This window comes from Chelmon rostratus, chromosome 22, assembly GCF_017976325.1.
Source record: "Chelmon rostratus isolate fCheRos1 chromosome 22, fCheRos1.pri, whole genome shotgun sequence".
Classification (NCBI taxonomy): domain Eukaryota; kingdom Metazoa; phylum Chordata; class Actinopteri; order Chaetodontiformes; family Chaetodontidae; genus Chelmon; species Chelmon rostratus.
The window spans coordinates 20,096,336-20,123,812 of record NC_055679.1 but is presented as its reverse complement, the minus strand read 5'-3'; the positions used below and the strand labels follow the sequence as shown (position 1 = coordinate 20,123,812).

General features: G+C 45.2%; 4 protein-coding genes and 1 non-coding gene across 11 annotated transcripts in view; all 5 read right to left on the bottom strand.

The window, feature by feature from the left end:
- The window catches only part of lrp6 (low density lipoprotein receptor-related protein 6), a 40,609-nt gene extending 38,572 nt beyond the window's left edge, over window positions 1-2,037 (bottom strand). For all 7 annotated transcript variants that reach the window (XM_041963737.1, XM_041963739.1, XM_041963740.1 and 4 more), the window contains exon 1: window positions 1,763-2,037. In XM_041963737.1, the coding sequence (XP_041819671.1) occupies window positions 1,763-1,817 (55 nt within the window). In that variant the 5' untranslated portion in view covers window positions 1,818-2,037. The remainder of the gene's footprint in view (window positions 1-1,762) is intronic.
- A 4,772-nt stretch (window positions 2,038-6,809) lies between these two features.
- On the bottom strand, window positions 6,810-11,357 carry mansc1 (MANSC domain containing 1). Its single transcript, XM_041964465.1, has 5 exons — window positions 11,352-11,357; window positions 9,322-9,646; window positions 8,550-8,687; window positions 7,618-7,900; window positions 6,810-7,410 (listed from the first exon to the last, which is right to left on the bottom strand). Exons 1-5 carry the CDS (start codon window positions 11,355-11,357, stop codon window positions 6,810-6,812), a joined length of 1,353 nt encoding a protein of 450 aa, XP_041820399.1.
- A 1,714-nt stretch (window positions 11,358-13,071) lies between these two features.
- Window positions 13,072-16,619, bottom strand: c22h11orf98 (chromosome 22 C11orf98 homolog). Its single transcript, XM_041964160.1, has 4 exons — window positions 16,545-16,619; window positions 15,488-15,612; window positions 15,176-15,273; window positions 13,072-14,443 (listed from the first exon to the last, which is right to left on the bottom strand). The coding sequence occupies exons 1-4, from the start codon at window positions 16,581-16,583 to the stop codon at window positions 14,331-14,333; spliced, it is 375 nt and encodes a 124-aa protein (XP_041820094.1). The 5' UTR covers window positions 16,584-16,619; the 3' UTR covers window positions 13,072-14,330.
- Window positions 16,620-19,487: 2,868 nt separating this feature from the next.
- On the bottom strand, window positions 19,488-26,352 carry pthlha (parathyroid hormone-like hormone a). The gene is made up of 4 exons (XM_041964214.1): window positions 25,988-26,352; window positions 25,626-25,747; window positions 20,994-21,537; window positions 19,488-20,148 (listed from the first exon to the last, which is right to left on the bottom strand). Exons 2-3 carry the CDS (start codon window positions 25,730-25,732, stop codon window positions 21,018-21,020), a joined length of 627 nt encoding a protein of 208 aa, XP_041820148.1. The 5' UTR covers window positions 25,733-25,747; window positions 25,988-26,352; the 3' UTR covers window positions 19,488-20,148; window positions 20,994-21,017.
- On the bottom strand, window positions 22,531-22,603 carry trnat-ugu. Its single transcript has one exon. It is a non-coding gene; the product is annotated as a tRNA-Thr (tRNA).
- Window positions 26,353-27,477: the final 1,125 nt, after the last annotated feature.

Below are 27,477 nucleotides of genomic sequence, written 5' to 3'. Positions count from 1 at the left end.
TGATTGCTTGGTTGAATAGTTGTGAAAGAAGCTGATCAAACCTTCCAAGTTTACTGAATTAAATGTCTCGTTTTGTTAGACCAACAGTTTGAAGATATTCAGTTTACTGGGACACACAAGGCTCAGAAACCATCATTTGGTTGAAAATAAACTATTAATCCATCGGCTCAGAGGAGAGTCATCTTCAAAGAGCTCGTCTGATTTGTTTCTGTAACTTGCTCATTTCGGGGTGTTTTGCAGACTTTTGAGAGCCAGATTAACGACAGGATTTGTTCTGTACACGAGCTGTTTGTGTTTGAAGTGTGAGAAAGTCCTTCCATCATCTCCAGCAGATTAACTACAGTCGTCTCTGCATGCGAGACCCCACCTGAGCCCCAAACAATCCTGTCAATCACCTGATCCACCAGGTTCATTACTGCAGACCAGTGACGACAGGAGAAATAACCTGTTCAAACTAAAAACTTCAACTGTGAGTTATTAGTCTCCATGTGTCCTGGTCAGTCCATCAGATTTCTACTGTTATTGATGAGATTCTCACCTTATTGAAGTGAATGAAGATGAAAACATCACCTGACAGGTTTATTCAACCCATCTGAATAAATGAATACAAGAAGTAAGAACATTAATCAGCCACTATTTTGATAGTTGATAAACCTTTTGTGTCATTTTTCAACATAAAATGACAAATATTGACTCGTTCCAGCTCTTCCATAGTGAGGATTTTCTGTTATAAATGATAACATGCGTTTTCACCATATTCTGTCATTTTACAATTAAACCACAAATTCAGAGAATAAAGAGATCAGCAGTAAAATAATGTTGGTGACAGCCTTACATAAATAACTTTAAAAGAAGTTTGTTGTATTACTGGTACCAGAATACAGGAGTTTATTTGTATGTTTTAACACGTTTTGTCTCACTAAGATCAGTTTTCTAAAGTCTGTTTCTGTTTCTGGCTTCATTGTGTTTTTGTCTAGTCTGAATTGTGTGTCTGGTTTGTAGCCTTACATTTACCATCACTGCCACATAAAGCTGAAGATCTAAACCATCGCAGAGCTGTTGGATGACTCCTGCTTAAATGAAGGTTTAAAGCTGCTTCTGAGCAGAGAGGAGCTCAGTTAGCTGGCTGCTATTAGCAAAACACCACAGCATGAAGACCCCGACAGGTCCACACAGGACAGACACACTGCGGGTTAAGGCCGTTTAAAACCCAACAATGAGCAATAAGATTATTGATCAGCTCTCGCTTCATTTTCATCCACATACAGCTCGTTAGTGGGCAGCTAGCTGGAGGACTTGCTCCCGTAGCATTTGTTGTGCTAACTGCTGCTATTCCCTCAATCTCAGGTATCAACTGACCGATCCAGCCTGTGTAACTCACTAAATCCAAAGTTAGCAAGCTAACACCCGCCGCAAACTTGGTTAAAAGAACAAATCCTGTCTGAAAACATGGAGTGAGGGAAGGTTAGCAGGGCTGTAGAGACTCCGGGGGATGTTTTTCCAGCTAAGTTGGCTAACCCAGGCTATTTGTGGTTTCATTCTCTGCTCCAGCAGCAAACAGGCAGATAAGCACGCATAGCTGGCTGGCTAACGTTAGCTTCGCTCGGAAGAAATGAAGCCCCTGAGAGGGCCCTGGCCCGGACACAGCTCCACATATCCCCGTCAAAGCTGCTTCCCCGGCTCTTAACACCACTTTTACACGTCTACAGGTGACAAGTGGACGAAAAGCAGAGCAACAAGAAGGATTTTTAGAGAAACTCACCTCGTATGAGAAAACAAAAACTACACAACAACAGACTCCGCAGCACGACACCCATCTTTCTCCCGTTTCTTGGCCCTGCCGCCGCTTTCTGCTCAGCGCAGTATTCCCATCGCTGCGGCCGCTTCCTCGGGCAAAAATGCGGATCTCCAACAATATTCAGGTCGTAATTCAGCGACGCGAAGCGTTAAATGATCCCCACTTCCATGCTGGCTGGCTGGCTGCTCGCTAACTACGTCGGATCAACTCTCTGTGTCTCACATTGTCCTGCAGGAGATCCGTCGTCTCCTTCCGCTGTGAGGAAACTGCCCCCCCCCGCCTCCACCTCCCCCGCCACCTCGCTCCTCGGCTCCGCTGCTCTCTATTGTTGTTCTGATTTCATGCTCGCAAGCCAAAGATAATGTTACAACACGGAAAACGCCCCGCTGCCTTCACGCTGAACTGCCGCGGCACAAGAAGCGAACACGAGGCCGAGCCCGGAGAGGAGAAGAGCCGCTGCACGGCCCGAAGTTCAGCGCGCATTCCTCAGTCCTGCGGGACTAGTTTATCACAGCCAGAGTCACACAGGCGGCAGCAGCGGGGAGGGGGGGGGGAGAGGGGAGAGAGGGGGGGGGGGGGACAGAGGAGAGAGAAAGAGGAGAGAGAGGGGAGAGAGAGGGGGGGAGACAGAGAAGGGGGGCAGAGAGGGGAGAGAGGGGGAGACAGAGAGAGAGGAGAGGGGGGGAGACAGAGAGAGGGGGGGGGGCAGAGAGAGGGGAGAGACAGAGAGGGGAGAGAGGAGGGGGGGCAGAGAGGAGAGAGAGAGAGAGAGGAGAGGGGGAGGCAGAGAGGAGAGAGAGGAGAGGGGGAGGCAGAGAGGAGAGAGAGAGAGAGAGGAGAGGGGGAGGCAGAGAGGAGAGAGAGGGGGAGGCAGAGAGGAGAGAGAGGGGGGCAGAGAGGAGAGGGGGAGGCAGAGAGAAGAGAGAGGGGGGCAGAGAGGAGAGGGGGAGGCAGAGAGAGGAGAGAGAGGGGGGAGAGAGGAGAGAGGGGGGGAGACAGAGGAGAGAGAAAGAGGAGAGAGAGGGGGGGGAGACAGAGAAGGGGGGGCAGAGAGGGGAGAGAGAGAGAGAAGGGAGAGAGGGGGGGGCAGAGAGGGGAGAGAGGGGGAGACAGAGAGAGAGGAGGGGGGGCAGAGAGAGAGGGGGGGCAGAGAGAGGGGAGAGACAGAGAGGGGAGAGAGGAGGGGGGGCAGAGAGGAGAGAGAGAGAGAGGAGGGGGAGGCAGAGAGGAGAGAGAGGGGGAGGCAGAGAGGAGAGAGGGGGGCAGAGAGGAGAGGGGGAGGCAGAGAGGAGAGGGAGAGGCAGAGAGAGAGGGGGGAGAGGGGGGGGCAGAGAGGGGAGAGGTGGGAGAGAGAGGGGGCAGAGAGGGGAGAGAGAGGAGAGAGGGGGGGCAGAGAGAGAGGAGAGAGAGGGGGGAGACAGAGAGAGAGAGGAGAGAGAGGGGGCAGAGAGAGAGAGGAGAGAGAGGGGGGAGACAGAGAGAGGGGAGAGAGAGAGAGGAGAGAGAGGGGGCAGAGAGGAGAGGAGAGAGAGGGGCAGAGAGGAGAGGAGAGAGAGGGGCAGAGAGGAGAGGGGGAGGCAGAGAGGAGAGAGAGGGGGAGACAGAGAGAGGAGAGGGGGGCAGAGAGAGGAGAGAGAGAGGAGAGGGGGGAGGCAGAGAGGAGAGAGAGGGGGGAGAGAGAGGGGGGCAGAGAGGGGAGAGACAGAGAGGGGAGAGAGATAGGGGGGGCAGAGAGGGGAGAGAGGGGGAGACAGAGAGAGGGGGGGGCAGAGAGAGGGGAGAGACAGAGAGGGGAGAGAGGAGGGGGGGCAGAGAGGAGAGAGAGGGGGAGGGGACAGAGAGAGGGGGAGACAAAGAGAGGAGAGAGGGGGGGCAGAGAGAGGGGGAGACAAAGAGAGGAGAGAGGGGGGCAGGGGGAGAGAGGGGGAGACAGAGAGAGGGGGATAGACAGAGAGGGGGAGAGATGGGGCGGGGGGGCGGGGAGAGACAGAGAGAGGGGGAGACAGAGGACAGAACGTCAGAACATATGAATGATCGCTGTCAGTAAACAACAGACTCAGAGTCTGTGTATTCAAAAAACCTTTTGAATGTAATAGATTACATTTATTCTATTTATTCCTACTGCTATTGCTGCTGCCTGTAACACCCGGATTTCCCCGACTGGGGATGAGTAAAGTCTTATCTTATCTTATCTTATCTTATCTTATTTAGAAAACAAAAATGGTTCACATTTTGAAGAAAGGGTCATGATTCTGAAACAAAAGTCAAAATAAAATGAATTCACAAGAAGATTTCAGATTCAGAAGATTCAACATTTAAAAACATGACTACACTGTGTTTTAGACGACGGTAGTAAAGTGGTACAGAAAAGTCTGTAATAACACGTTAAAATCAGAAGCTTCAACTCTAAAGAAAGCCGTAAATAAAAAGTGAAGAGAAAAAGTGTTGGAAGTTAGAAAAAGAACAAAAAGTCAAAACATTATAAAACATTTTTAACATTTAAAGAAAAGACGATTTAAAGAAAAAAGTTTTTGCATTCAGTGTTTTCTTTTCAGTCGGACCCTTATAGTCTGGAAAAAGTTCAGATTGTGAGGAAAAGGTTCATAATTCTGAAAGAAAAGTCGAAGCTTTGAGGAAACAGAACAAGTTAATCAGAAGACGTTTAATTTCTGATTAAAAGTCACAGAGCTTTAACTTCTGATAAAAAGTCAGAATTCAGATTCGTCTCAAAATTAAATCATTTTCTCTTCACATGGTTTCTATTCATCTTCCGTACCACAGATCAACACACTTACTTCAGATATTTCAGCCTGCATGAAGCCAACCTCTAATCAGTCTGTTAGTTATAGCAACGATTTTGAAGTTTATGAATCTTTATTTAAATTTGGAAGTTGTCGGCCGTCAAGCTTTTCCATGTTTTCTGAAGATAATTTCCTAAAAAATAACACTTTGTTTTAATATCGGAGACCTTAATTAACATCCCCTTTAATCAAGTCATCTCCTGAATGAGGCTGATAGTAACACATCGTCATCACACCGAGTCACTCCTCTCCAGGACCTTCTGTTCAGCTGCTGCAGGCAAAACTCAGTGAAACAACAACACATTCAAAAATCACATTTTTTTAATCCTTACAAGAATGAAACATCAAATTCCAAACTTATGCAAAAGCATCACTTCACAAAACAAGACCAAACTACCACCACTGATGTAATTAATTAACTGACACTGTGAAAATCAAAGCAAGAGAAGTGACAACAACAGTGCAGCTTCGGCTTTTCGCGTCAGTGTCTTCAGGAGGTTCATCAGGCTGCTGCTGCCACCTGGTGGTGAAACGCTGCTGCAGCAGCTTCAGTCTGCACACTGACCCCCCCGACACACACCGACATCCAATACAAATGTACTTATTATAGGAAAATAGTGCGCAGCCAGTGTACTCTTACCTATGAAAAACAATCTAATATTCAAAAAGAAGCATATCATATTTATCAAAAATCACAGGATACAATAGTGCATCAAAATTTAAAGAATTGCATCCATCATTTAAATTTTTATCCACATGTGAAACAAGAAAAATGTGGACAAACTACAAAAACAACACAGTGAGAGCGTGAGTGTGACATCTACACTGAGTCGAGTGATTGAAGAAGCAGTCACAGGCTCGTATGGCTGAAGCACGTGGAAGTAAAAAGACATGCAGGTGTACTCCTTATACACAAAGGGTTACTGAGCTGAGCCCGGTGGCGAAGAAGGCCTCGAAACCAGAAGGCCAAATGTACATAAATGTGTCTGATCACACAGTCCAGCGTCTCTCTTCATGAGATGGACTTCAGAGGCTTCCTGAGATTCAGGGAATAAAAATATTGCTGTTTGTTCTTTGTGTTCCATCGGCAGCTGAACGAGACGAGGACTAAAGAGGTGACGGGACTCTGACGGAGGTGATGAAGACGTTCTAAACTCGCTCTCTGGCCACACTCATCTTTAAAGCGTCATAAATAAAAGTCAGTATGAGACCCAAACTTAAAAGTCAGAATTAGGAGCAGATTCTATGGAGGCTTTCTGCTGCCACCATGAAGTTTTTCTCACCTTTTAACATTTTCTCATTAACACATTATTTTGCTTTTGCAATAAATGTTTTTATTATAACATATTTTGCCTTTTTGATATATCACAAAACGTGTTATTACACAAAACCAACTCATTAAGTATTTTCTCATGAGGATCTTTTCCTCCTTTGAACAACATATGGAAAGTTCTTGTATAGCAGCAACTAATGAGAAGAATCCTTAATGAGACACGTTGATTTTGTGTCATAATGTGAACATTTTGTAATACAACAAGATAAAGCCATATGTTGTTGTAACTAAAAAGTTTGTTAAAACAGAATAATTTAGTATCCTTAATGACAAAAAATGTCATAAAATAAAAAATATCCGGTAGTGACATTAAAAGAACTTTTCATGTTATAACGAGACACAGAGCAAATGTTTTTTTGTCATATTGGCAGCAATAAGCCACCATAGACTTAATCAATTAACATGATAATTTGAATAAAAATTCAGAAATGTGAGGACAAAAATGACAAATGACACAAGTGTGAATGTGAAAGTGGCATAAACCAATGATCAGGTCAGATTTATGGTAACATTTGACTTGTAAATCATCTTTGCACATTTGTGATGATGATCCTTTGTCACGTGTTGCATCCTTGTCTGGTTTAAATTCATTGTATCACAATAAATGTCGATATCTCGATGTGAAATGATATTGTTATATAAGTATAACGATATAAACAAAAATGAACTGAGGGCACTATGCCAGAGCGGTTACTTCAAAATAATGTACACCCTCTGAGTATTCTCCACAGCCACAGTATGACGCCTCTATAACAAAGTGAAGCAGACATTCAATTATTGTGTAACTCTGAAATGAAAATGTTATCCGAACGTTAACAATCTTAAATGAACTCATTTCGATTCTAACCGTCCTTCAGAGCTTCAGTCAGGAAACTCCTCACACCTCGTAGTGCAGGTCATTGAGCTCCAGTCTTGTGTAATGGCGTCTGTCGAACGACTCCATCGCCTTGCGGCCGCCGACGGCCAGAGCCAGCGTGAGCACGGCGAGCCCCAGCACCATGAAGGCCACCACGCCGCTCTTCACTGCCCCCTGCGCCGCTACCGCTTTCCCCCGCCCCATGCTCGAGTTCTGGAGGGCGTGGTCGGACTGGACGGCGTCTTTGGGGACGATGAGCAGACTTGCTGCTGGAGTCGTCCTCGTGGTGGATGCCTCGGTGGTGGTAGTACTTGTAGTAGTAGTAGTTGTTGTACTGGTGGTAGTAGTAGGAAGAGGACTAGTAGAAGTGGTGGCAGGAGTAGTAGTAGTAGTAGTGGTGGTGGTGGTGGTGGGAGTCGTGGTGGTGGTAGGAGTAGTAGTAGAAGTGGTGGTGGTAGTAGAAGGAGTGGTAGTTGTAGTACTAGGTGGAGCAGAAGTAGTTGTAGTGGTGGTAGTAGTAGTTGTAGTAGTAGTGGGGACAGTAGTAGTAGCAGTAGTGGTAGTAGTGGTAGTTTCAGTGTTGGGCTGTGGTTTGTCAGTAGTTCTTGGTGCAGCCTCTTTGCTGGTCGTTACAACAGGAAGTGTTGTGGTGGAGCTCTGAGCTGGCCGGGTGGTGGTGGTGGTGACAGGATGGAGCTTTGCTTTCTTGGTTGCTTTATTTTGCTTTTTGCTGGTTTTGTTTGGCTTTCTGGTGGTGGTGGTGCTGGTGGAAGCTGTTGTTGTTGTAGTTGTGGTGGAGGTGGTGGTAGGTGCTGGAGTTAGCGGAGGCATCGTGGCGATGATGATGATGGGTGGAGGTGCTGCTGTGGTGGCAGGAGCCTGCGTGGTCACGGTGGTGGTCAGTGTCGTCGTCGGTGCAGAGGTTGTGGTCGTTGTGGTGGTGGTTGGTGGTGTCGTTGTACTTTGTGTGGTGGTGGTGGTGGTGGTGGTGGGTTGTGTGGTTGTTAGTGTGGTTGGGGCCAGTGTGGTGGTGGAGGTTGTGGTGGTGGTGGTGGTTTGTCCTGTGGTGGTCGTCATGGTTACAGGTCTAATTGTGGCTGGATGAATCAAGCCTGTGCACGAGAGGAGACAGAGTGAAAAGTAAACGATGTGTTACTTCACCTTTTGGCCTGTAGGGGGCAGCTGAACTTTGCAACGGGCTGACGTAGCTGTAGCTAACATGTTACCAAGTATTAGCTAACGTCTGCGTCCAACAGCTACAGAACAACATGATGACTGATGTGGAGTCGTGTTCGTGTCACCTGATGAGTGCCAGTCCAGTACTCTCTCTATTTCAGCTCTGGTTTTGGTCTCCTCCAGCTCTAAAGCTGCTAAATGCTGCACTGTGTTCACCAGCCGGTCTCTGGCTGAGTCTGTCTGCTGCTCAGCAGGTCGCACTGAGGCTGAACCAGACAGGAAGTGTGCCGCTAAACCAAAACCAGGAGCTAAAGGAGGCTAAAAACTGCTGCGCTGGCAGTGACACGTTACACAAAATCATGTGATTCATACAGACATAATACTGATTCCTGGACTGATCCTCAAACCAGATCTGGCTGACCTCTGCTGGACTGAGATGGTGGCAGAAGTCTGAACGATGGTCGTCTCAAGACCTCACCAGAAAACACTGAAGCTGTGTGCGCAGTGAGGAAGATGAGGGTGAACCGACCCTTGAAGGTAACAGTACGACATGTCAGGACGAGGAAGTGGTGATGGAGAACTTACTGTTGTAGATGTAGTGGGTGTTGATGCCGTCCTGAGCCTTCATTAAAGGACAGTCCTGCTCCGTCTGACAGTGGAACAGGAAGCAGTTTCCTCCGGCGTCTTTGTGGGCGTTGAACACAGCCATGTTGCACTTCGCACCTTTAGAGACACAAACACAGAGTCATGGATGTAGACAGGAAGCAGAGGGAACAAATCATACAATGATAAAAGTCCAGGTGAGGGAGCTCAACAACGAGCTTCTAAACGACAAAACGCTTCCCGTTCACTTCAATCACAACTTAGCTGCGAGTCACGTAGCGGCGCGTCCAGCAGAGTCTGCAGATGCTCAGAGTGTAAAACGCTGAACAAAATGACTTATAGATGTGGAATTATGAGCATTTGTCTGAGGTTCATGCAGGCTAATAAGTTAGCAACAGGCTAACAAGCACACTCAAACACCTGAGGCATAAAAAGAGTTTTTTTTATAGAAGTAGACGTATTTCAGAAAGCTCGTAACTTCACTGGTTCTCTTCACTCTCATGGTGTTCGTTTACCAGATTTAGGGCTGATGGGTGTATCCTAGATGTCTGGAGCCATCTCTCATTGTGACTTTGTGAGGCTGTATTAGTGTTTTTATGTATTAATCAGCTAAATGATGACTGAGCATCTGTTTGGGAGCAGAGAGAGCTGAAGAACGTATGAGTCTCTGCTGCTCTACATGATGCCGGTTCAGGCGTAGCTTATGAAGTCCAGACCTCATGACCCTGGTGATCAGCGGTCCAGGTGTCCTCACCTGGCTTGACTTCCTTTGAGCAGCAGGTGTGTGCACAGTCCTGCTCTGACCGGACCACCTGGGCGATCATGGCTATGGCCTGTCTGTTCAAGGCCAGTTTGACGTTGACGGTAACGTTCTGGTGCTGCCGGGAGAAACACTTCGGCGGCTCCGCGGCCGACGCGGGAAGCCACGTCGTCATCAGCAGGAGCGCAGAGACGAGCAGCCCCAGCGTCCACGAGGGGGGAGCGGAGGCCGGAGGAGTCATGGCGGCGGCGGGTCTCCACAGAGTGATCAGAAACGGCTCAGTGTCCACAGCCGGAGAGCACGGATCCACACGAATGACCTGCAGCACAAAACAGAGCGTCTGCTCACCTGGAAGAGCGAGAGCCGAAGAGGAAGTACTCACATCCTCAAGTACTAATACCAGCATGTACAAATACTCACGCTACAACAGGTAGCTTTAGTAAAGGTATGTATGTATCAGCAGAAAGAACTTGAAGTCGCTATAAGCTCATTAGATTATTATTCTGACATTATTCTGTTCTTTCATGAGTCTCTTTGACTCGTTAATGATTCTTTTAGGGCAGCAACGTTGGATGTGTAGAGGCTAACATGTTAGCAAACAGCTGCTAACGTTCTGCTGCTGGACCTTTAAGTGGAAATATCAGAACACTGAGTTTCCTGCTTGCAATAGATCCACGTTTGGATGCAGGTAAACGGTCCGTGAGCAAAAGAGGCGGAAGGCTTTGACTGGCATGTAATCTCTCAACCAATCAGTGAACGTCTGATGACCATTTTTAGCTTTTTGTCAGCATTTCTTTTTTTTCTTTCTGCGTTTATATTTCTGTTATAACGATGAGCCGGAATGTAAAGTTGCTGTCAAGCTGCTGTTAACCGTAAACTATGAGTAAGGAAGAAGTCTGATCTGATCTGCTGGTGCACCAGAGGCCCTGAAAGATCAGCTGCTGCCGCTGGAGGTGAAGTCATGGCCAGACCACATCTGATGGGTTCAGAGACCGAAACAAAGTGCCAATAAATACTGAGTTCATCACACACTGATGATTGAAATGCAGAGAAACATCATGAACAGCAGATCATCAGAGGAAAGTTTCCAGACTCCTGCGGATCATCTTTGAACGAGCTTCTAGAAGTTTTAAAGACGGAACACTTTGTTGGACTTTATCTGAGTCTTCAGGCCTCGGCGGCGACGGCGTTTACTGTATGTGACACTACAACGTCTTTTAGTCTGAGTCCCAGATCTGTCTCAGCTGACAACAAGAGAACAAAGACCCCGACGTCAGACAAATCAGTCTGCGGAGTAGAAATAGAAATCTAAAAATGGAAGCTACTCCTCCAGGAGGCGACGAAGCCATTTCCATTTTTAGATTTCTATCGGAAGTGAACGAGGTCACTCAGGATTTTATTTGTCTTCAGCTTTCAGATGAAAAGAGCAGAAACTCACCAGGCCGACGGCGTGAACAGTCCTCCATCAGATGCTCCGTGGATCTCTGGGTCCACAGTCCACAAAGCAGGACTTTAGTCCGTCTCCTGTGTGGGACAGACTGCCGTAAGTTCATTTATCTCCTTTACAGCTGCTGCTATCTGACCCACTATCAGCCAGGTCAGTAACCAGGTGTGCTGCTGAGGGACGGTGGCCTGCAGGCTCCACCTGTAGGAAGAGCTTCAGCTGTCAAAGGTCTTTTTAACGACGCTGATCGCAAACTTAACGTTACTGAGAAGAGATAAACGACAACAGCCAATGAGAGAAATAAGACGCCCAAAAAATTCAATTAAAGGGAGACAGTAAAATAAACGAATGAAACCTTAGAAAGAGTCGTTTGACAAAACAATAGATAAAATAAAATAAAGGTCGTCTTACTGGCTTTTTCTGTCCTGACCTTTCTCATAGAGATGAAGTGACACAGATTTACTAAAGCAGGTGAAAGTTCATCTTGAGTTGATGTTTGCACACAGTTTAAGATGTTTGCAGCTCATCGATCTGACAGCTGGAGAGATTTAAAGATGAAGAACTCAAAAAGAAAACATACCGTCATCTTTTACAGTGTGATGCTTTTCTAATGAGTCATAATGAGTCATTTCACCTCATCAACACTTTCTACACTCACATACCTTTACTTCATTAAATACTTTTAAACTGTCTTTAACTGAACGTGTGAAGAAACTTGAATCTGCTGGTCATGACATCAAACATGTCGAACTGTGGGCGAAGCGAACTCCTGTCGTTTGCGAATGAAACGGAGCGAAGGAATTCGCGCTCGTGAACTTGTACAGACACACAACCTGAAGACAAATAAATGCTGAAATATAATTCTAACTATGACGCGTCAGTATTTTCACGGAGCTACTTTGTCAGCTAGCGACGTGTTGGTAGCTATTACGAACTTGAGAACACTTCTTTGGGCGAAAGCGAATCTAAAACCGCTTCGCGCGCCGTCAGTTCGCCGCGTGCTGCTATCTGAAAGGCTGCGGATCGATGGAGAGCAGACAGCGGCGGCTGATCCACAGCTTCACCGTCTTCAGCAGCTGCTCCTCAGGCAGATAATCTGCGCTTTGTGTCGCTGTTCGCCTCCCGGTTATTCCGCGTACCACCTGCCGCACGAACATGTCGCTGTACTGGTTTTAATGGTGCGGATCATAGCAGATAACGCAGCCTAAACTGGGACACAAAGCAACATGGTGTCATTTATCTGAGACCTGATCTTTATCTTCGATCCGCAGCTTCACGGCTTTACCTCAATTTTCACCGAGGACACAGATTAACTCCGCGCGGCGTCCGTCATCCATCCGTCGGTCGTCAACAGTCTGTAGAGTCGGTGTCTGGCTGGAAACTGGAAGCCCACCGGCAGCGATCCCAATCAAACCAGTTCAGTACCAGTAAGCGAACAAGATGCTTCACCCGTCCCGAGAGGACATGTTGATGAGAAGCTGGCGGCACGATGCACAAATCCTCCAGATCAGAGCGCGTTTTCCTCCTCTAGGCGTCCAGTAAAGGTCGACCGTGAGCCGGACACGATGCAGCGGTTTGTGTCGCCGACATGTCGGAGCTGAAAACCGGCAGCAGCGTCTCGTTCCTCGGTCTCCGGGACGAAGAACCACATTACATGATGGCTGGTGCGGAAGATGAGCCCCTCTCCGGAGTCTGACCCATTTTACTCTTTGTCCTCCGGAGGGGGAGGGATGGAGCCTGCGTCCTAAAATCTGACGGCAACACGGTTTACTGAAGCCGCTGCACGGCGAGAAAAATCACCGATAATCAATAAAAAAGAGCCTTTAAAAAAAGCCTGTTTCTGAAAGAAAAACACGGTTTTATGAGCCGTTTATAGGCAGATAATCAATAATTAAAGAGGCTGAACATGAACAATACATGTGAAAGAAAAACACGAGGACACATTTAAACATTACCAGATAAATATATTCGCTGTATGGAAGCTCATTAATGCCAAGAGGAGAAAAACATGAAATGATCCATGAATTTTAGTCAAGAAAGATAAAATATTTATCAGTGACAGACATAAAAAGACTAGTTAATAAATGCAGATTTAAGTGTTTTCATATACAGGAGGAAATGATGAGATTTAAAGGTTAAAAAGTCTGCTTCACTTTATTATTTCTATGACAACAAACACCAAGTACCATTACTTCATTACATCTTATCCCTCAGTTACAGTAGATGGGATCAGAGTACTGCAGTATTTAACTACATGACTGGTTGTGGGTACTGCTGTATATGTATTGTTTGCCTTGTAATTTTAATTTCTCTTGCATAGTTTCCTTTTTTTTTTTACATAATAATTATTTGTTTTTACTGGATCTGTGCTTATTTCTGTCTTTGTGCTTCTGGAACACTTGAATTTTAGAAGACAAACATTTAGTAAGTAATCATCTATCATAATTATAATTTAAGGCAAACTGACATCACTGACATGAAGTTATGACTTAACATAACAGTGACATATTTAAGTCAATATTATGATATATTGTCTCATAATTATGACTAAATTAAGTCACATTGTTTAATAATCACAAGATTTAGAGACACAGTAGAAATTCAGAGTGTGGACGATGCTGCAAGTCAGAAAACTGCAATAATGACAAAACTTTCACGTTTCACGTTTAATCCGTATCAGATCAGACGATGAGGAGTAATCTGTGGATGAAAATAGTCCTCGACAATGAACGAGGTCCTCCGGTATGAGAAGACTTCTTAAAAAACGATATATTAGTGAGCAGAAACAAAGGAAGTGTAGAATAACATCATGATGGATTGTTGAAGTTAGTAACAGCAGGAGGTTAAATTTGACTGGAGGTGAATGTGGTGCAGTTTCACTCGGGCTACAGGATTAATACCTATAAATTAGCAGGATGTCTCACATTAACAAAGCCTTTGAAAACAGAGCGAAGACTTTCACATCCAAATGATTCTGATGTGAGTCAATGGAAAATCATTTCTGTCTGCCAGAGAAATAAGAAAAGATGACTTTAAAGAAACTAAAAATACTTTCTGTCAGTACAAACTAACACATTTTAACTTGGGGAGTCAAAATTGTTCCACAGAAAGTCGAATGTCACTTAACAGGTTTATTAAATCAAAATTAGTTAAGTCAAAACTCGTCTTTACGTCGAGACACAACACAAAGTTAAAATTCTGACTTTTTGATTTGGTGTCTCTTCGACTTTGCTTCATATATTTGACTCGATTTTAAAAAAATCATGTGCTTTCTCTAAGTTTGATTTAGTAAAGCTAAGAACTTTTAAGTCAAAGTTTGACGTCATAAATGAATTTTGACTCGATGTACGAATAATTAATCCAACAGCAGTATCTTCACTTCCATCTGTCTGAATCTTTGCTTCCTTCCAGCATCGATTCACAAAACAAACCGACAAACAGCTGCAGACGGAAAAACGTCACAAACTGCGATAAAACTCCACGTTTGTTCAGAGAAAACTCTCGATCGGGCTTCAGAGTCCAGTTCAAAGATGAAACGACAGGTAACGGCGTCGTCCCTTCATTCGGCCATCTCTACGTCCTCCTGCGATCCAGCCGCGCTCTTCTTCTTCGTCTTTGCTGGAGCGGAGGCCGAGTCCTGTTTCTTCTTCGGTGGTGCTGCTGCGGCTTCGACTGAAGAGTAAGATGACGACAGAGGACACGGTTTTAGTGAGTCAGAGGAAATAAGAGCGGCACGTCGACATGAACAGTCACAAACTCAAAGTGAAACTCATGGCGGCTGCAGGAAGGCGGCAGGTGAGACAGAAGCTTCGTACGAGAGACAGAAAGCAGAAAACGAGGACGAGACGCAGCACAGGTCTCCAGGAGGACAGGAAGCAGCGATGGTGTGACTACATGGACATTATGGACGCTCCATAGGACACCTGTTTCACCTCCTGAGTCCTGAGCTGTGACTCTAAGTTTCATTGGTTAAACTCGTCTACACTAAAGTTACTTTACATTGAATCATGAAGGTTGTTTCATTCAACCCAGAGAGATTCAGATTCATTGATTATCAGAAAGCTGCACATTAATCCCGTCTGATTCATTTACTGGTGTTTCAGCTCTTCTTTATGTTGATCGTGTCCCTTGACTGCAGACCACATGGTTTCAGTCGGGCTCTGATGTGAATGAAATCACAGTTTGTGTCGGTGTTTTAACATCTGAGCCACCTCAAAGACACTTTTCATCGTGACTTTTTCTGATCCTGATTCTGAGACCTTTGTTGAAGTATGAGTGGGTTGTTTTTGTCTGTAACTTCAGATGTACGGGTCGATTTGTGTACTTCAGCCTCAGATTATCGTTGGCTGGAGGTTAGCAGGACCGCAGCGACCGACAGCTCTGTACGTGATGGGGCTGTTTTACCTTCCATACTGGCCTTCTCCTGCTGCATGTGCTGCAGCTGTTTCAGCAGCTTCCGTTTCTTCTTCCCGGACAGAGTGATGTTCGCTCTCGGGCTCGACCTGAAAACACACAAAGTCAGACAACAACTGACACGACTGACTTTACTCGAAAACTCAGAGCCTTTACTTCAGTAAATCATTAAACAGTTTATTTAGCTGAAGAAGGACGAGAAGTTTCTCAAGTACAATTACCTAGAATTTATCTGGTCTTTACACCTGTAAACATGAAACAGAGTATTAATCAGTGTCCTCACGGAGCTTATTGATCACTTACTTCCTCTTCTTCAGATGATGGACGGTGATGAGACCCTGATCGACCACCGCTCCGACAATCTGATGTTTCTTCCTCTTGTCTCTGCTCAGAACTCGCCGCCGCTTGAAGAGCTTCTTACCGAGCTCCTGCCACATGACGACAAAGTGAGGAGAAACAGGAGTTATTATCACAGCCGACACGTGTGATACAGTACAGCTACACACAACTCAGCAAAGGTTTGAATCCACACCAACAGAAGAAGAGAAGAGATAAAAAAACACAAGCTAATAAATGAACAAGTACATAACAGAGCTAATAAAAAGTGGAAGTCAATGATGTCAGAAACCAAGAAGTAAACAGATAAACTGTGATAATGTAGTTATTTCACTTCCTGATTAGAGTGACATAAATATCTGATAGAAGTTACCCTCCTGCATGAAGCCGACAGTACTACAGTAATATTACTGCAAGAAGCTGACAGTACTACAGTAATATTACTGCATGAAGCTGACAGTACTACAGTAATATTACTGCATGAAGCTGACAGTACTACAGTAATATTACTGCACAAAGCTGACAGTATTAAAGTACATCTACTGCATGAAGCTGACAGTACTACAGTAATATTACTGACAGTACTACAGTACTTCTGCTGCATGAAGTAGTTCAAATGAGCTGACAGTACTATTACTGCATGAAGCTGACAGTACTACAGTACTTTTACTGCATGAAGCTGACAGCACTACAGTACTATTACTGGATGAAGCTGAAAATACTACTGTACTTTTACTGCTGATACTTTTACGATATGAAGCTAAGAGTATTACTGTACTTTTCGTAATGATACTTAAACTTTTGCTTTTACTACATGAAGCTAAGAATACTTGCGTACTTTGACTGCATACACAGCTAACAGTTAGCCCCAGTGTTTACGTTAGCTGTCCATGCTAGCGGCTAATTGTCGGGCTCTATATTGGTTATCTCTGGTTAAACAAACGTCAGAACATTGAGTTAAATCGTCTTCTCTTCCTTTATTTCTGTCTCGTGCACGGCGTTGATAGAAATCAGAGTTTCTTACAGTTTTTGGTCTGTTTATCTTCCCTCCTGGTGGGGCCATGCTGATCCTCTCACATGGACAGGAAGACGCTTCTTCTTCTGCTCCTTCAATGTCCGTCAGACTTCAGGACTCGCGGCTCTCTACTGCCCCCTCAGCTCTGTTTCCTCATTACAACCACAGACCTTCACTCACAAACTCACACTGGAGGAAGAAACATTCAAATCATTTACTGAAGTACAAAAATCGCCACCACAGTATAAAAATACTCCATTACAAGTAAAAGTCCAGCACTCAAAATGTCAATTAAGTAAAAGTAGAGAAGTACTAGAAACAAATATGACAATAATATCTGAAGTACTAAAAATGCAGGGTGGCTACAGCCAGTGTTACACTATAATGTTGTGGATGATTATTATTGATGTATTAATATGTCAGCGGTAGTTTGATGCTGTTGTTGGTCAGGGTGGAGCCACTTTGAACTACTTCATGTATGTTTGGTACTTTGCAAAAATAAATTTATCATTAATGAATTTATTTATAAACTGAAAATATTATCATGCAAAATCTAAATTTGAAAAGCAACTATAGCTCTTAAATAAATGGGGTGATGGTTGTAAAGTATCCAGTAAGTAAGGCTATCAGATAAATGAAGAGGAGCAAAAAAAAGCCTTAAAAACTGCAATATTTCTCCCTGAAATGTATTTGAGTAGAAGTACAAAGTGGCATGAAATGGAAAGTACAAGTACCTGTACCTTAGTACTTTCGCTGAGCACAGCTGGGCGTCATGCAGTGACTGCAGGCTGCCACCTGGTGGTCACATGTGGGTACTGACACTCTTCTCCTATTCATATGACACTGAATACTTTTGAATATTTTATATATTTTATGTTTACATTATATTTCTACTCGACAACATCACAGAGGTAAATATTGTACTTTTTGCTCCGTTACATTTGTCCAGATTCCTTCCTGTCCAGTGAAAAGCTCGTATCTCCAGATGTGCAGATGTTGAATGTTTGTGATAAACTGAAGGATGAAGTTTTCCTTCATGTCTTCTTCAGCTAGATAAACTGTTTAAAAAGCCTCTTGGATCAGCTGAAAATGCTTCGTCACAAAGCTGAAAACAGGCTGTTTTTCTGAGATACGAGGTTCTCACAGGACAAACATGTGATGATCTTATAGAATATGATGCATCGCTGTAGATTAAACCAGCCAACAGGAATATTAATCCACAAACATCAGAGATGATGAGAAACACTGACAGGAACATTTTACTGATACATCTGTACTACCACAGGGTGGTATTAGTACTTTTGCTAAGTGAAGTAAAAGTAACATAAAGTAAAGTAAATATTAGTAGCAGCAGTTTAGTGTTGCAGCACATCTGGACCTTTGAGTCCAGCTGTTAGGAGCTCGAGCTGCAGGTCAGATTCAGTCGTGACAATAAAACTGTTCGACGCTGTGATTGGCTCATTCTTCCTCCTCGTGTCATCTGGACTGAACTCGTCTCTGAAAACAAACTCGCATCCAGAAATCCTGCAAAGAATGTAAGAGTGTTAACGATCTCTGACACAACATGAATGAGGAGTCTGGGATCCGTTTTGTTTTGGGCAGGATGTTTGGTGATTATTCAAACTCTTTTATTGGAAGAAGTTCAACGTTTCATTTGATTCAAAGCCAGTCGGGAAATTAGGCCAAATGGTTTCTGTTTTTTTAACAAGAGTTTCTTTGAGCTTTCAGACTTCCTGCTGGAAGAAGATGTTTCCCATTATATACAGATAATGTTTCATCATTGTCGATATTCTTCTTCAACAACATGTCAGATTTGGTGATTTGGGCTCAGAGTCAGAATCCTGGTAGCAGCTTTGGACCCGAGTCGGAACCCGGAGTTCTGCCAGAGAAAATGAACTTATTTCAACTGAGTCGTTTCCTTCCAGATGAGGTGTAAATTTTAACTGAACTTCCAGAAAATGGACTAAAGAAAATGTGACTGAACGCTTGTCTGCATCCATCCTGACGGAGATAAACAGCAGGTGGCGCTGATTCACCAGGTGGTGCCATTAAACCACCACAGAAGTAGAGACACAATGAAACAAAGAGCTGCAGTCCAAGGGCCAACGATGGAGAACATGATGGAGGTCAGACATTTCATGTGTTCATGCGAGGAAGGTCACATCCTCCTCATCATCCTCCACACAGATCTGATGTCTTCATTGAGGTAAATGTAGCAACGTTAGCATTTCGGCTTCACGGTGAGTTTACAGGAAGTCAACAAAAACAAAATGGAACTAAATCGTCATTAATTCAAGCTACGATTCCCTTTTCAAACAGGAAGTCAACAAAAATGTCTTCCTGAACATCTGAACTAATTAAAACGGAGGATAGCGTGGTGAAGCGACCACCACAGATCCCAGAGACCTGACGTACACCAGTTTACATTCTGGATTATGTGACTCTGGGTTCAGGTCTCACCTCCGCCTCCTGGTTTTGTTGGTTGGATATTGAAGAATTGTTGCTGTGCCGCTGCTTCAATCACAACATCGACAGCAGCACCGGCACCGAATATATCATTTACTTATCAAAATAGTGTCGGATTAATTAAACTAAATCCACTCAATGATGCATCCCTAGTTTGAAGCTAATTTTAAACATTTTTCTGCCCTTTGCTTACCCAAAATCAGTCAATGCAGCTTTTAGCAAAGGACCTGAGGTATTCCACCACTGATTAGTATGAAATAATTACCTAATTCTCATAAAAAAAGACAGAAAATAGAGATTAAGGACATTTTGAGGCTTCGACAAGATGTGATTGAATATTATCTGGAATGTAAGAGGACCCAGGATCGAACCTTGAGGCACACCACAAGACAGAGCTGCAGACTTTAAAAAGGACACAGTGACATGAAAGACGCAGGAGACTGAGGGCAGGATACTGTCAAATGTTTAATCCGTTCAGTACAGGGTGTTCATCTCAGTGCAAGTGCCAAAAACAACAATATCGGGCCGTGTTTGGTTTATGTACAAACATGAACTTTGGCGTTGAGAAGCAGAGCAGAATGTGGAGGAAACAGAGACACTGAAGGCAGCAGGAGGGTCGAACACGACGGCTTCAGAGCCGCAAACATCCGAACAAACAGCAGCAGACAAACACAAAACTGGACGTCTGAGCAGAGCGAAAGGTCAAAAATCAAACTGAACAACAACACAGAATGACGACCGTTGTTTTTTCTTCATTTCAGTCAACCACATACACAAGTCAATAACAAAATTAATGGTATATATATTTATATTTATATATCTAAAGTGCAATATGGTACAAAAATATAGAAGGTCAGCAGCACCTCGATACATTTACAAAATAAATACACCATTCAGACAAAATAAATTACCGCAAAAAAATCTGACATACTGGAATAAAAAAGAAAAAAGCAAGGATTCACAAAGATTAAAATCTGTTGCCTCACAGAGCATCAAATAAGTTTTTTTTATCGTATTCTGCTATTTATTCTGCTATATTTAGAATATTTACAGACAATAAATATTTTCCAATTTCTTTCCAAACAATCACAATTACAGAAGACTGTAACATGAGTATTTAGGAGTCCACTCCAACCCTCCGTAGGTTCTGAAAGGCAAGCACAAAGAGGGAGAAAGTGCTCAGTTCAGTGGTTTTCATTCACATCTGAAGCATCAGCAGTCACTTCAAACACACTTGACATGAATTTTTCTATCTATCTTTACATGATGCAGTAAATCGTACTCATGAGATGTGTTCGCTGTTACTATCAGACCGGTTTGATGTCTGTGGAAGAATGTTACTCAGAACTCATCATTTAGTTTCCTCCACAACAATCTGTGACGTGAACTTTAAAGGATGAGAACAGGTTTGAGATGTTTAACAGTAAAAGATTCATCTGATGAAGAATGAAGGACGATCTGTTCGCTACAAACACGAAGCCGAGCTCGAGTTTCTGAAGTTTTCATCAGGAATTCATGTGTTTCTTCTTCTCTGCAGCCTCCAGCTCACAGATAAACTGATCTGCTGCATCTGAAGCTGCTTTTAAATGTTCCAGAATGTTCCTCGTATGAGTCACTGAACCCTGTCGGCTGACGACAGAAGCTTCATCATCATCATCGACCTGGAGTTCAGGCTGATGTCAAACACTTCCTGTTTCCTCTTTAATTTGGATTGAATCTGGATGAAATGAATAAATTTATTCCTACTGTCGACTGCTTGAATACTTGAAAGACGAGAGAATAAGTAGAGAAACGAGCAGAGTTTTGTACCTGACGTGTACCTGGTACACTCCTGGTACACACCTGGTGCTCAAACAGGTTTTATACCTGCAGACTCTCTGACGGTCTCGTGTTCGACAGTTTGGTCTACGAGATTGATTCTCTTAAATCTGGACTCCATCTTTTCTTTACCTGCTCTATACCTTCACGTCAGACTGTGACCTGTGGACTCACCTTTGTCAGAGACTGACAGCGTTTTTAAAGCAGCGCCCTCTGCAGGCCGAGCAGAGACCTCCACTCCAGGTGGAGTCCACTTCCGGGTTCGTCCTCCAGCCTCCAGCCCAACGAACGCGCCCTCCTCTTCCTCTTCTCTCCTTCCCGCCTCTTCCCGGACCTTCCTTTCTTCTTCTTCTTGCCGGGTGCTTTCAGCACGCCGTCTTTGTACGTCTGAGACTTGTTGGTCTCCTGCGGCAGGTTGGTGCCCTCCTCCTCCTCCAGCCGGAAGCTGATGGGGAGGTTCTTGGTCGCTCCGGGGGGTTTGGAGTGCAGGGTGCTGCCGGTGGTGCTCAGGTTGATGCCCAGGCCGACCCCCGGCAGCCCGACGCCGGCGCCGCTGCTGCTGCCGCCCCCGCCTCCGCCGGTGGTTCTGACCGGGAGGTCACGGATCTCTGCAGTGTGGACTTCATCCAGAAGCTCCTGCAGCCACATGCGACGCTTGAAGTCCTGCAGCGCGCGGCCTTTGTCGTGCATCAGCTGAGCGTGAGTCACAGAGCGTTTTCTGCAAAAAATCACACAGAAAATTACACTTTTCTTTCATTTCTACAGATTTCAAGAAGAAAATTTAGCTCCTGTGGAGAAAAGAGGAGCAAAGTTCAAGAAGTGCATTTTTAACTGAATAGAAACATGTAGAAATAGAAATATCTGTGCAAGGAAAAATCCTCTAATCTTCTAACAATGAGACACTTATTGGCTGAAATTTACACCAAACTTCATTGAAATTTTTAAAGCTTTTCAGATGTGATGTTTCCACTGATTTGGACAAAAGTGGCTGCACCTGAATGTAAGAGAATATTCCACTGGCCTCAGACAGAGAGAAATTACTACTTAGAAAGTACAAGAAGTTCATAATTCAATAAAGGAAAATGAACCTGCACAGGTAAACACGTCAGACTGAAAACAACATTGTTCTGGATGTTGTGACTTATAATAAAGTGAATAAATGGATGTAACTGCAGACACTCGGGGACCTGCCCGCTGAGCACAGCAGCTGTTTGATATGTATCATAAATGTGTTGTTTCACCAGCAGAGGGCAGCAGCAGTCAGAATGAGAGTGGGGGCTTCACAGAAACCTGCAGGTTTCCAATGAGTCCCTGCTGCATCCTGCAGTGAAACGACATGATTCATCGAACCGCAGGAGCTCACTTTGTTTCCAGGGTCGTTAAAAACGATACCAAAGATCTCCACCCTGCATGAGGAGGTCCAGATGAGTTTCTCTTCTTTTTCTTTTCACAGAAAAAAAAAGCTGATGTCAAAGACTTTAAAAACTTTTTTAGGCTCATCTGAAGAATCTGCACTGAGGCTCATATTAATAATTATAGAGCAACGATTTGAATCTACTAATCTGATGATGATCTGCATCTAAAGGAGAAATAAGACACTATTACATCGCTAATCCTTCCGCCAAAATCCACTGACATGTTGCTGTAGCGCCACCTACAGGTGAAACATTATGAAGTACGACAGGATGGATGATCGACTAAAAACAGGCTGAGGCCCCAGCGAGATTTGAACTCGCGACCCCTGGTTTACAAGACCAGTGCTCTAACCCCTGAGCTATGGAGCCTTCGTGTGCTGTGGCCACACCCACAACCGTGTGCGCAGCCAATCAGAAGTCAGTACAGAAAAGGTTTGCTCTTTAAGAAAAAAGGAGACAAAAAGGTGAAAAAAACGTTCTGGGTGAAGCACTAAATTAAATACTGAAGCAGGCCCGAGCAAGAACCCCTGGTTTCCAAGACCAGCACCAGCCTGTGGTGTCCTGCCACAAACCCGCCACACGGTGGTGCTATCTGCACAGAAAACTAAAGAGAGCACAGCACTTGGCTGAACTTCATAGAAATTTGTTGCGTTTTTCAGATGTCTTGAATGTGATGAAGGCCTTCTGCCAAATTAATGCAGCATCTTCCTGCACCTGAGAAACGGGACTGAAAACATGGACGGACATCTGGACATCTGGACATCTGGCTGCTGTTCGATTCAAACAAGGCTGGACTTTATCTGAGTTTTAAGGCGACAGAGGAGGAGGAGGAGGAAGAGCAGCTCCAGCTCTCCATCACCTCTGATTCTGTCCAGATGGGACGAGCTGTTGTCTTTGCAGGTAGAGTCGGGTTCAGGCTTTGCTTTGCCGCGGTGTCGCGTTACTCAGAGTCTTAACTCTTAGAGAAACAGAGCGGCAGAGGTCACGGCTCGAAGCCTGGGAACCGGCGAGCGGCAGCGCCGGCCAAACACTTCAGGTGTCTGAGCACACAAACACTCCGGCTTCAATGCGAGATACCGGCCGCTGATTAGAGCTCAGCGCCGCCTCCAGCTGTCACAGGTCTCCCAGCATGCACTGCTGCTCCCTTTGGAGCGTCATGCAAATCAAATCATGATTTTAAATTCATTTGTGGAGGTTTTACAGCATCCAGACAAACATTCAGCGGAACTGAACCCTGTCAGAAGACTCCCAAACGCAGCAGGAGCCGCTGAGAGCAGCTTTTGTTTATATGCATACAGATATTTCCTGTAAACTGCAGGGAAAGAGAAAAAAGCCTCTCCTCTCCCTGGAAGACGGCCGGCTTTGAAAGCTGATCTGCTTCTGCTTTTACCTTTAATAAAGCTCAACATCAAACGGCTTCCAGCGAGAGGAGAGGAGGAGGAGGAGAGGAGGAGGAGGAGAGGAGGAGGAGAGGAGGAGAGGACGAGGAGAGGAGGAGGAAGGTGGCGGCGCTCCAACGCTCGCCGTCCTGCGTCTACCTGATGCTAATTGTTTCTCTCTGTGGGAGACGAGTGAAGGACGGAGCAGCTCTGGGCTCTGGACGGGTTCTGATCCTGGAGGGTCAGACCCCCCATCTACCACTAAAGACCACATAATGACGAGCTGGACTGAAAACGAGACGAAGCTTTTCAGACTTTTCTCTAATCGTCTGTTTTTCAGGTGAAAACGCTGAAAGCTGCTTCTAAAATATTCAGAATAAACATTCGAGGAGAGAAAATCCCAGAAAGCAGCAGGCTGTGACGACTGCGGCGGATTCAAAATGTGTTTCTCTTCTTCTTTCATCAGATATCTCCTCGCTGAAATCAACATTTGGACGTTTTCGCCGTGTTTTCTTCGGGCAGCGTCTGCGTGCAGCTGCTTGTGTTTAACGCCGCAGACTTCTGGCTTCTCCCGTCAAATGAAAAGCGTTTAAAAGGAAAACGTGTAAATTCCTCGAGATGTTGTCACCTCGGTGTCTGAAGCTGAACAGCCGCAGCCATCGACTCCCGTCGTTATCCATCAATCTGACAGTTATTAATCCAAACAGTGTAAAACCTGCAGATCCTCACGTTTCAGAGCCAAAACCCTCAAATCTGTCAAATCGATTGATCGAATGTCAGAATAGACGCCAGCTGAATTCTTTTGATCCACTAATTAATTGATCTAATCAGCTTCATTAGTGTTGCAGCATGTTTCGATGAACCCAGAAGCTTTGGCTCGTCGCTGCCTTCGGGAGTTTTCGGTGCCAAACTCGAAATCTAATTTCCTGAAAGCCCGAAAAGGTTTGATCGGGCCTGAAAGCTGCCGCCTGCTCTGAAGGGGGGGTCAGAGGTCAGCAGCTTCCACCGCTGGGTCGTTTTCACCTCACGCTTTTCATCGCGCTCGTGTTTTCCTTTCCACCCAGGCGGCGTTAACCCCGTCCTGAAATCCTATTAAGTGCACATCACACAACGGGCGTAGCTGGATTTCCCCCGACGCGAGCCGAGCGGCCCCCGCACGCTGGAAAGTGCTGGAGCCCGTTAGCGTAAACCTGGACGACGCTCGGCTTGAATCACTTTAAAGACTTGACTCTCTTCCTTCGGCAGCCGGGCACCAAACTTCAACTGCCGCCACCAAAATGCTTTTCAGATGTGATCTCTCCCCCGAGACCGAAGTCAGGCGGCGAGGCCAGAAGCCCGAGCAGAAATCCAAAAACCTGCCGCCTTTACAGCATCTTCCCACTGTTTCATTAAAAACTGATTACATCCAAAAACTGTCTCAGCGATATTATCTTCCAAAGCTCTCGCAGCGTGTTTAGCATTCTGGCTTCACAACTTGAAAGAACATTTATTCTGCTTGGCATCAAACGCCTCAGCAGGGGCAGCAGGTTTGGTTTGGGCCGCGGCCGAGCCGAACATCAGCATTATTCATTTCCCTCCTGCGCAGAGACTCAGAGTCCCGGTCCAGGGATGGACGGGGTGAGGCCGTTGGACGGGCGGAGGAGCCTGGATCCTCCTGCGGAGGCCCTCGACGTGTGAGACAAAGAGGGGCGAACCCCCCGAGTCCGGGACGGAAAGAGACGGCGAGGACGAGGACAGAGTTTATCGCACGGAGACGGTTTCGGCCTCAGGTACCCGAACGCGCAGGTGGGCGACGGCTGACTAAACAGCTGCCAGACGTTTCACAACCCGACACATTTTCCAGCCTCCGCTCGCCCACCGTGTCGGGGGAGCCGGAGCTGAGGGGGGAGAAATGTGCAAACATGTGAAAGCAGATTATCTGGAAATTCAGTCCACCTCCTGAGACTCGGACCGAGGAGCTCTGGCTGAGGTTTTTACGTGCAAAGAGAACGAAAAGTAAAAGTCAGACTCACATTCTGCTGCTCAGGGCATCGATGGGTCGTCCGTCGTGCGGCACCGGAGAGCAGAGGAGGAACAGAGCGAAGCACCACTGCTGCAGGACTCTGCCGGAGCAGAACATGGTGGAGACGTGTTTCTGCAAAGACACAGACAAACATGAACAAGCTGCATGCATCCATCACCCCGACGGCTGGGCACCATGAGCCCCCACACCCTGCCGGCTTCTTTCACACCCCGCGGACGAGACGGCTGCACAAACCAGTCCAGCATGTTTCACTGCGAACTCCAACCTGAGCCACAACAAAGCTGCAACTAACACACCAGAACAAAAGGGGGGGAGGAAGAAGACGAAGGAGACGAGTTAATGGGAACTTACTTTCCCGCAGCAGCCTGTCCCACACGGAGAAAGATAAAGCAACGCAGAGAAAAATGAGTCTCTTATGTCCTTTCTCAAACTTTCCAGTCTGACTTTCCGCCACAAATAAAAGACGTCTCAGGAGACACAATCCAGGTGATGACACCTCGGGGAAAGGAAAAAAAAAATCCCCACGAGCCAAAAGACATCCAGGAGCTGCTCCTCAGTCTTCAGTTATGTTCCTCAGTTAAAAACTCCTCAAAGTGAAGAAGAAGAAGTCCAGTGGCGGCTCCAGCGCTTGTCCAGGTGTCCTGCGGTTAAAGGTGAGGCAGGGCAGCCGGCGGCGGCTCGAGCTGAGGCTGCTGCTGCTGCTGCTGCTGCAGGTCGGTCTGATGGGAGCGTTTGCTGCATGCTGCCTGAGAGCCTGAGGAGGTCAGAGGCGAAGGGAAGGGGAGGACTAACAGAGAGGAGGGCCTCCGCCGAGTCTCTGCCCCCCGACTGCACGAGTCACAGCGCGCGGGGAGAGGAAGAAACGGCAGGAAGGTGGCACTCGAGCAGCACACAGAGTCCGCATCAGACTACGGCTGGAGCTACGGGGGTCGGGTGGTGCCAAAAACTCACTGTTTGATCATGAGCCTGGTGTTTAACACATCAGAGCCAAAACTGAGAAAATAAACTCATGAAGACGACGAGACAACAAAAACAGAGAAAAATAAATACATCAAAACAAAACAAAGACGGCAATGATGAAAAAAAGTGGAAAAAACAAAGAAAATAACAAAAGAAACACTGAAGCTGGAAGAACCACGGGAGGTGATTAGTGCCAAAAACACTGTCAGTAGAGGCTGTAGATAATAATGAAACCATTGTTTTGATATTAGATGCTTCAACTATTACTGTTATTATTATTATTGTTATTATTATTACTGTTATTATTATTATTATTATTGTTGTTGTTGTTGTTTTTTGTTTTTTGTCTTTGAACTTGTTTGTGGTTGTAATGTAAAACACTTTGAGTGTTTGTATATTAAAGTTCAAAGTAATAAAGTTTAAAATGATTAACCAACATGAACAAAGACTATTTTTTTTCAGATACGTTCATACAATTAATGAACAAATGAAACAGGTTCAATGTGTTGTTTGAGCTGCAAACTGAACTACAGACTGTGACGGGTTGAAAGTTTTAATTTTAATTTCAAATTATATAAAATTTATGGAAACTGCATTCAATTATGTTTTCTGTATATCATAATAACGACTTTGTATCGCACAAATACAAAACAATCTGGATCCTTGTATGATTACAGGATGGAAACAGTCTTGACTCGCTGATTGATTTAAATGGTGATCGATGAGTCATTGCTCATCAATGGACTCGACACTATCATGAGATCATGATGAAAAAAAACTGAATTCATGCTTTCTTTGTTTTTCTGAATGTAATAAATATAATGTACAAAATTATTTCTGATTTTTGAAACCTCACAGGATAAAAACACAAACGTAATTAA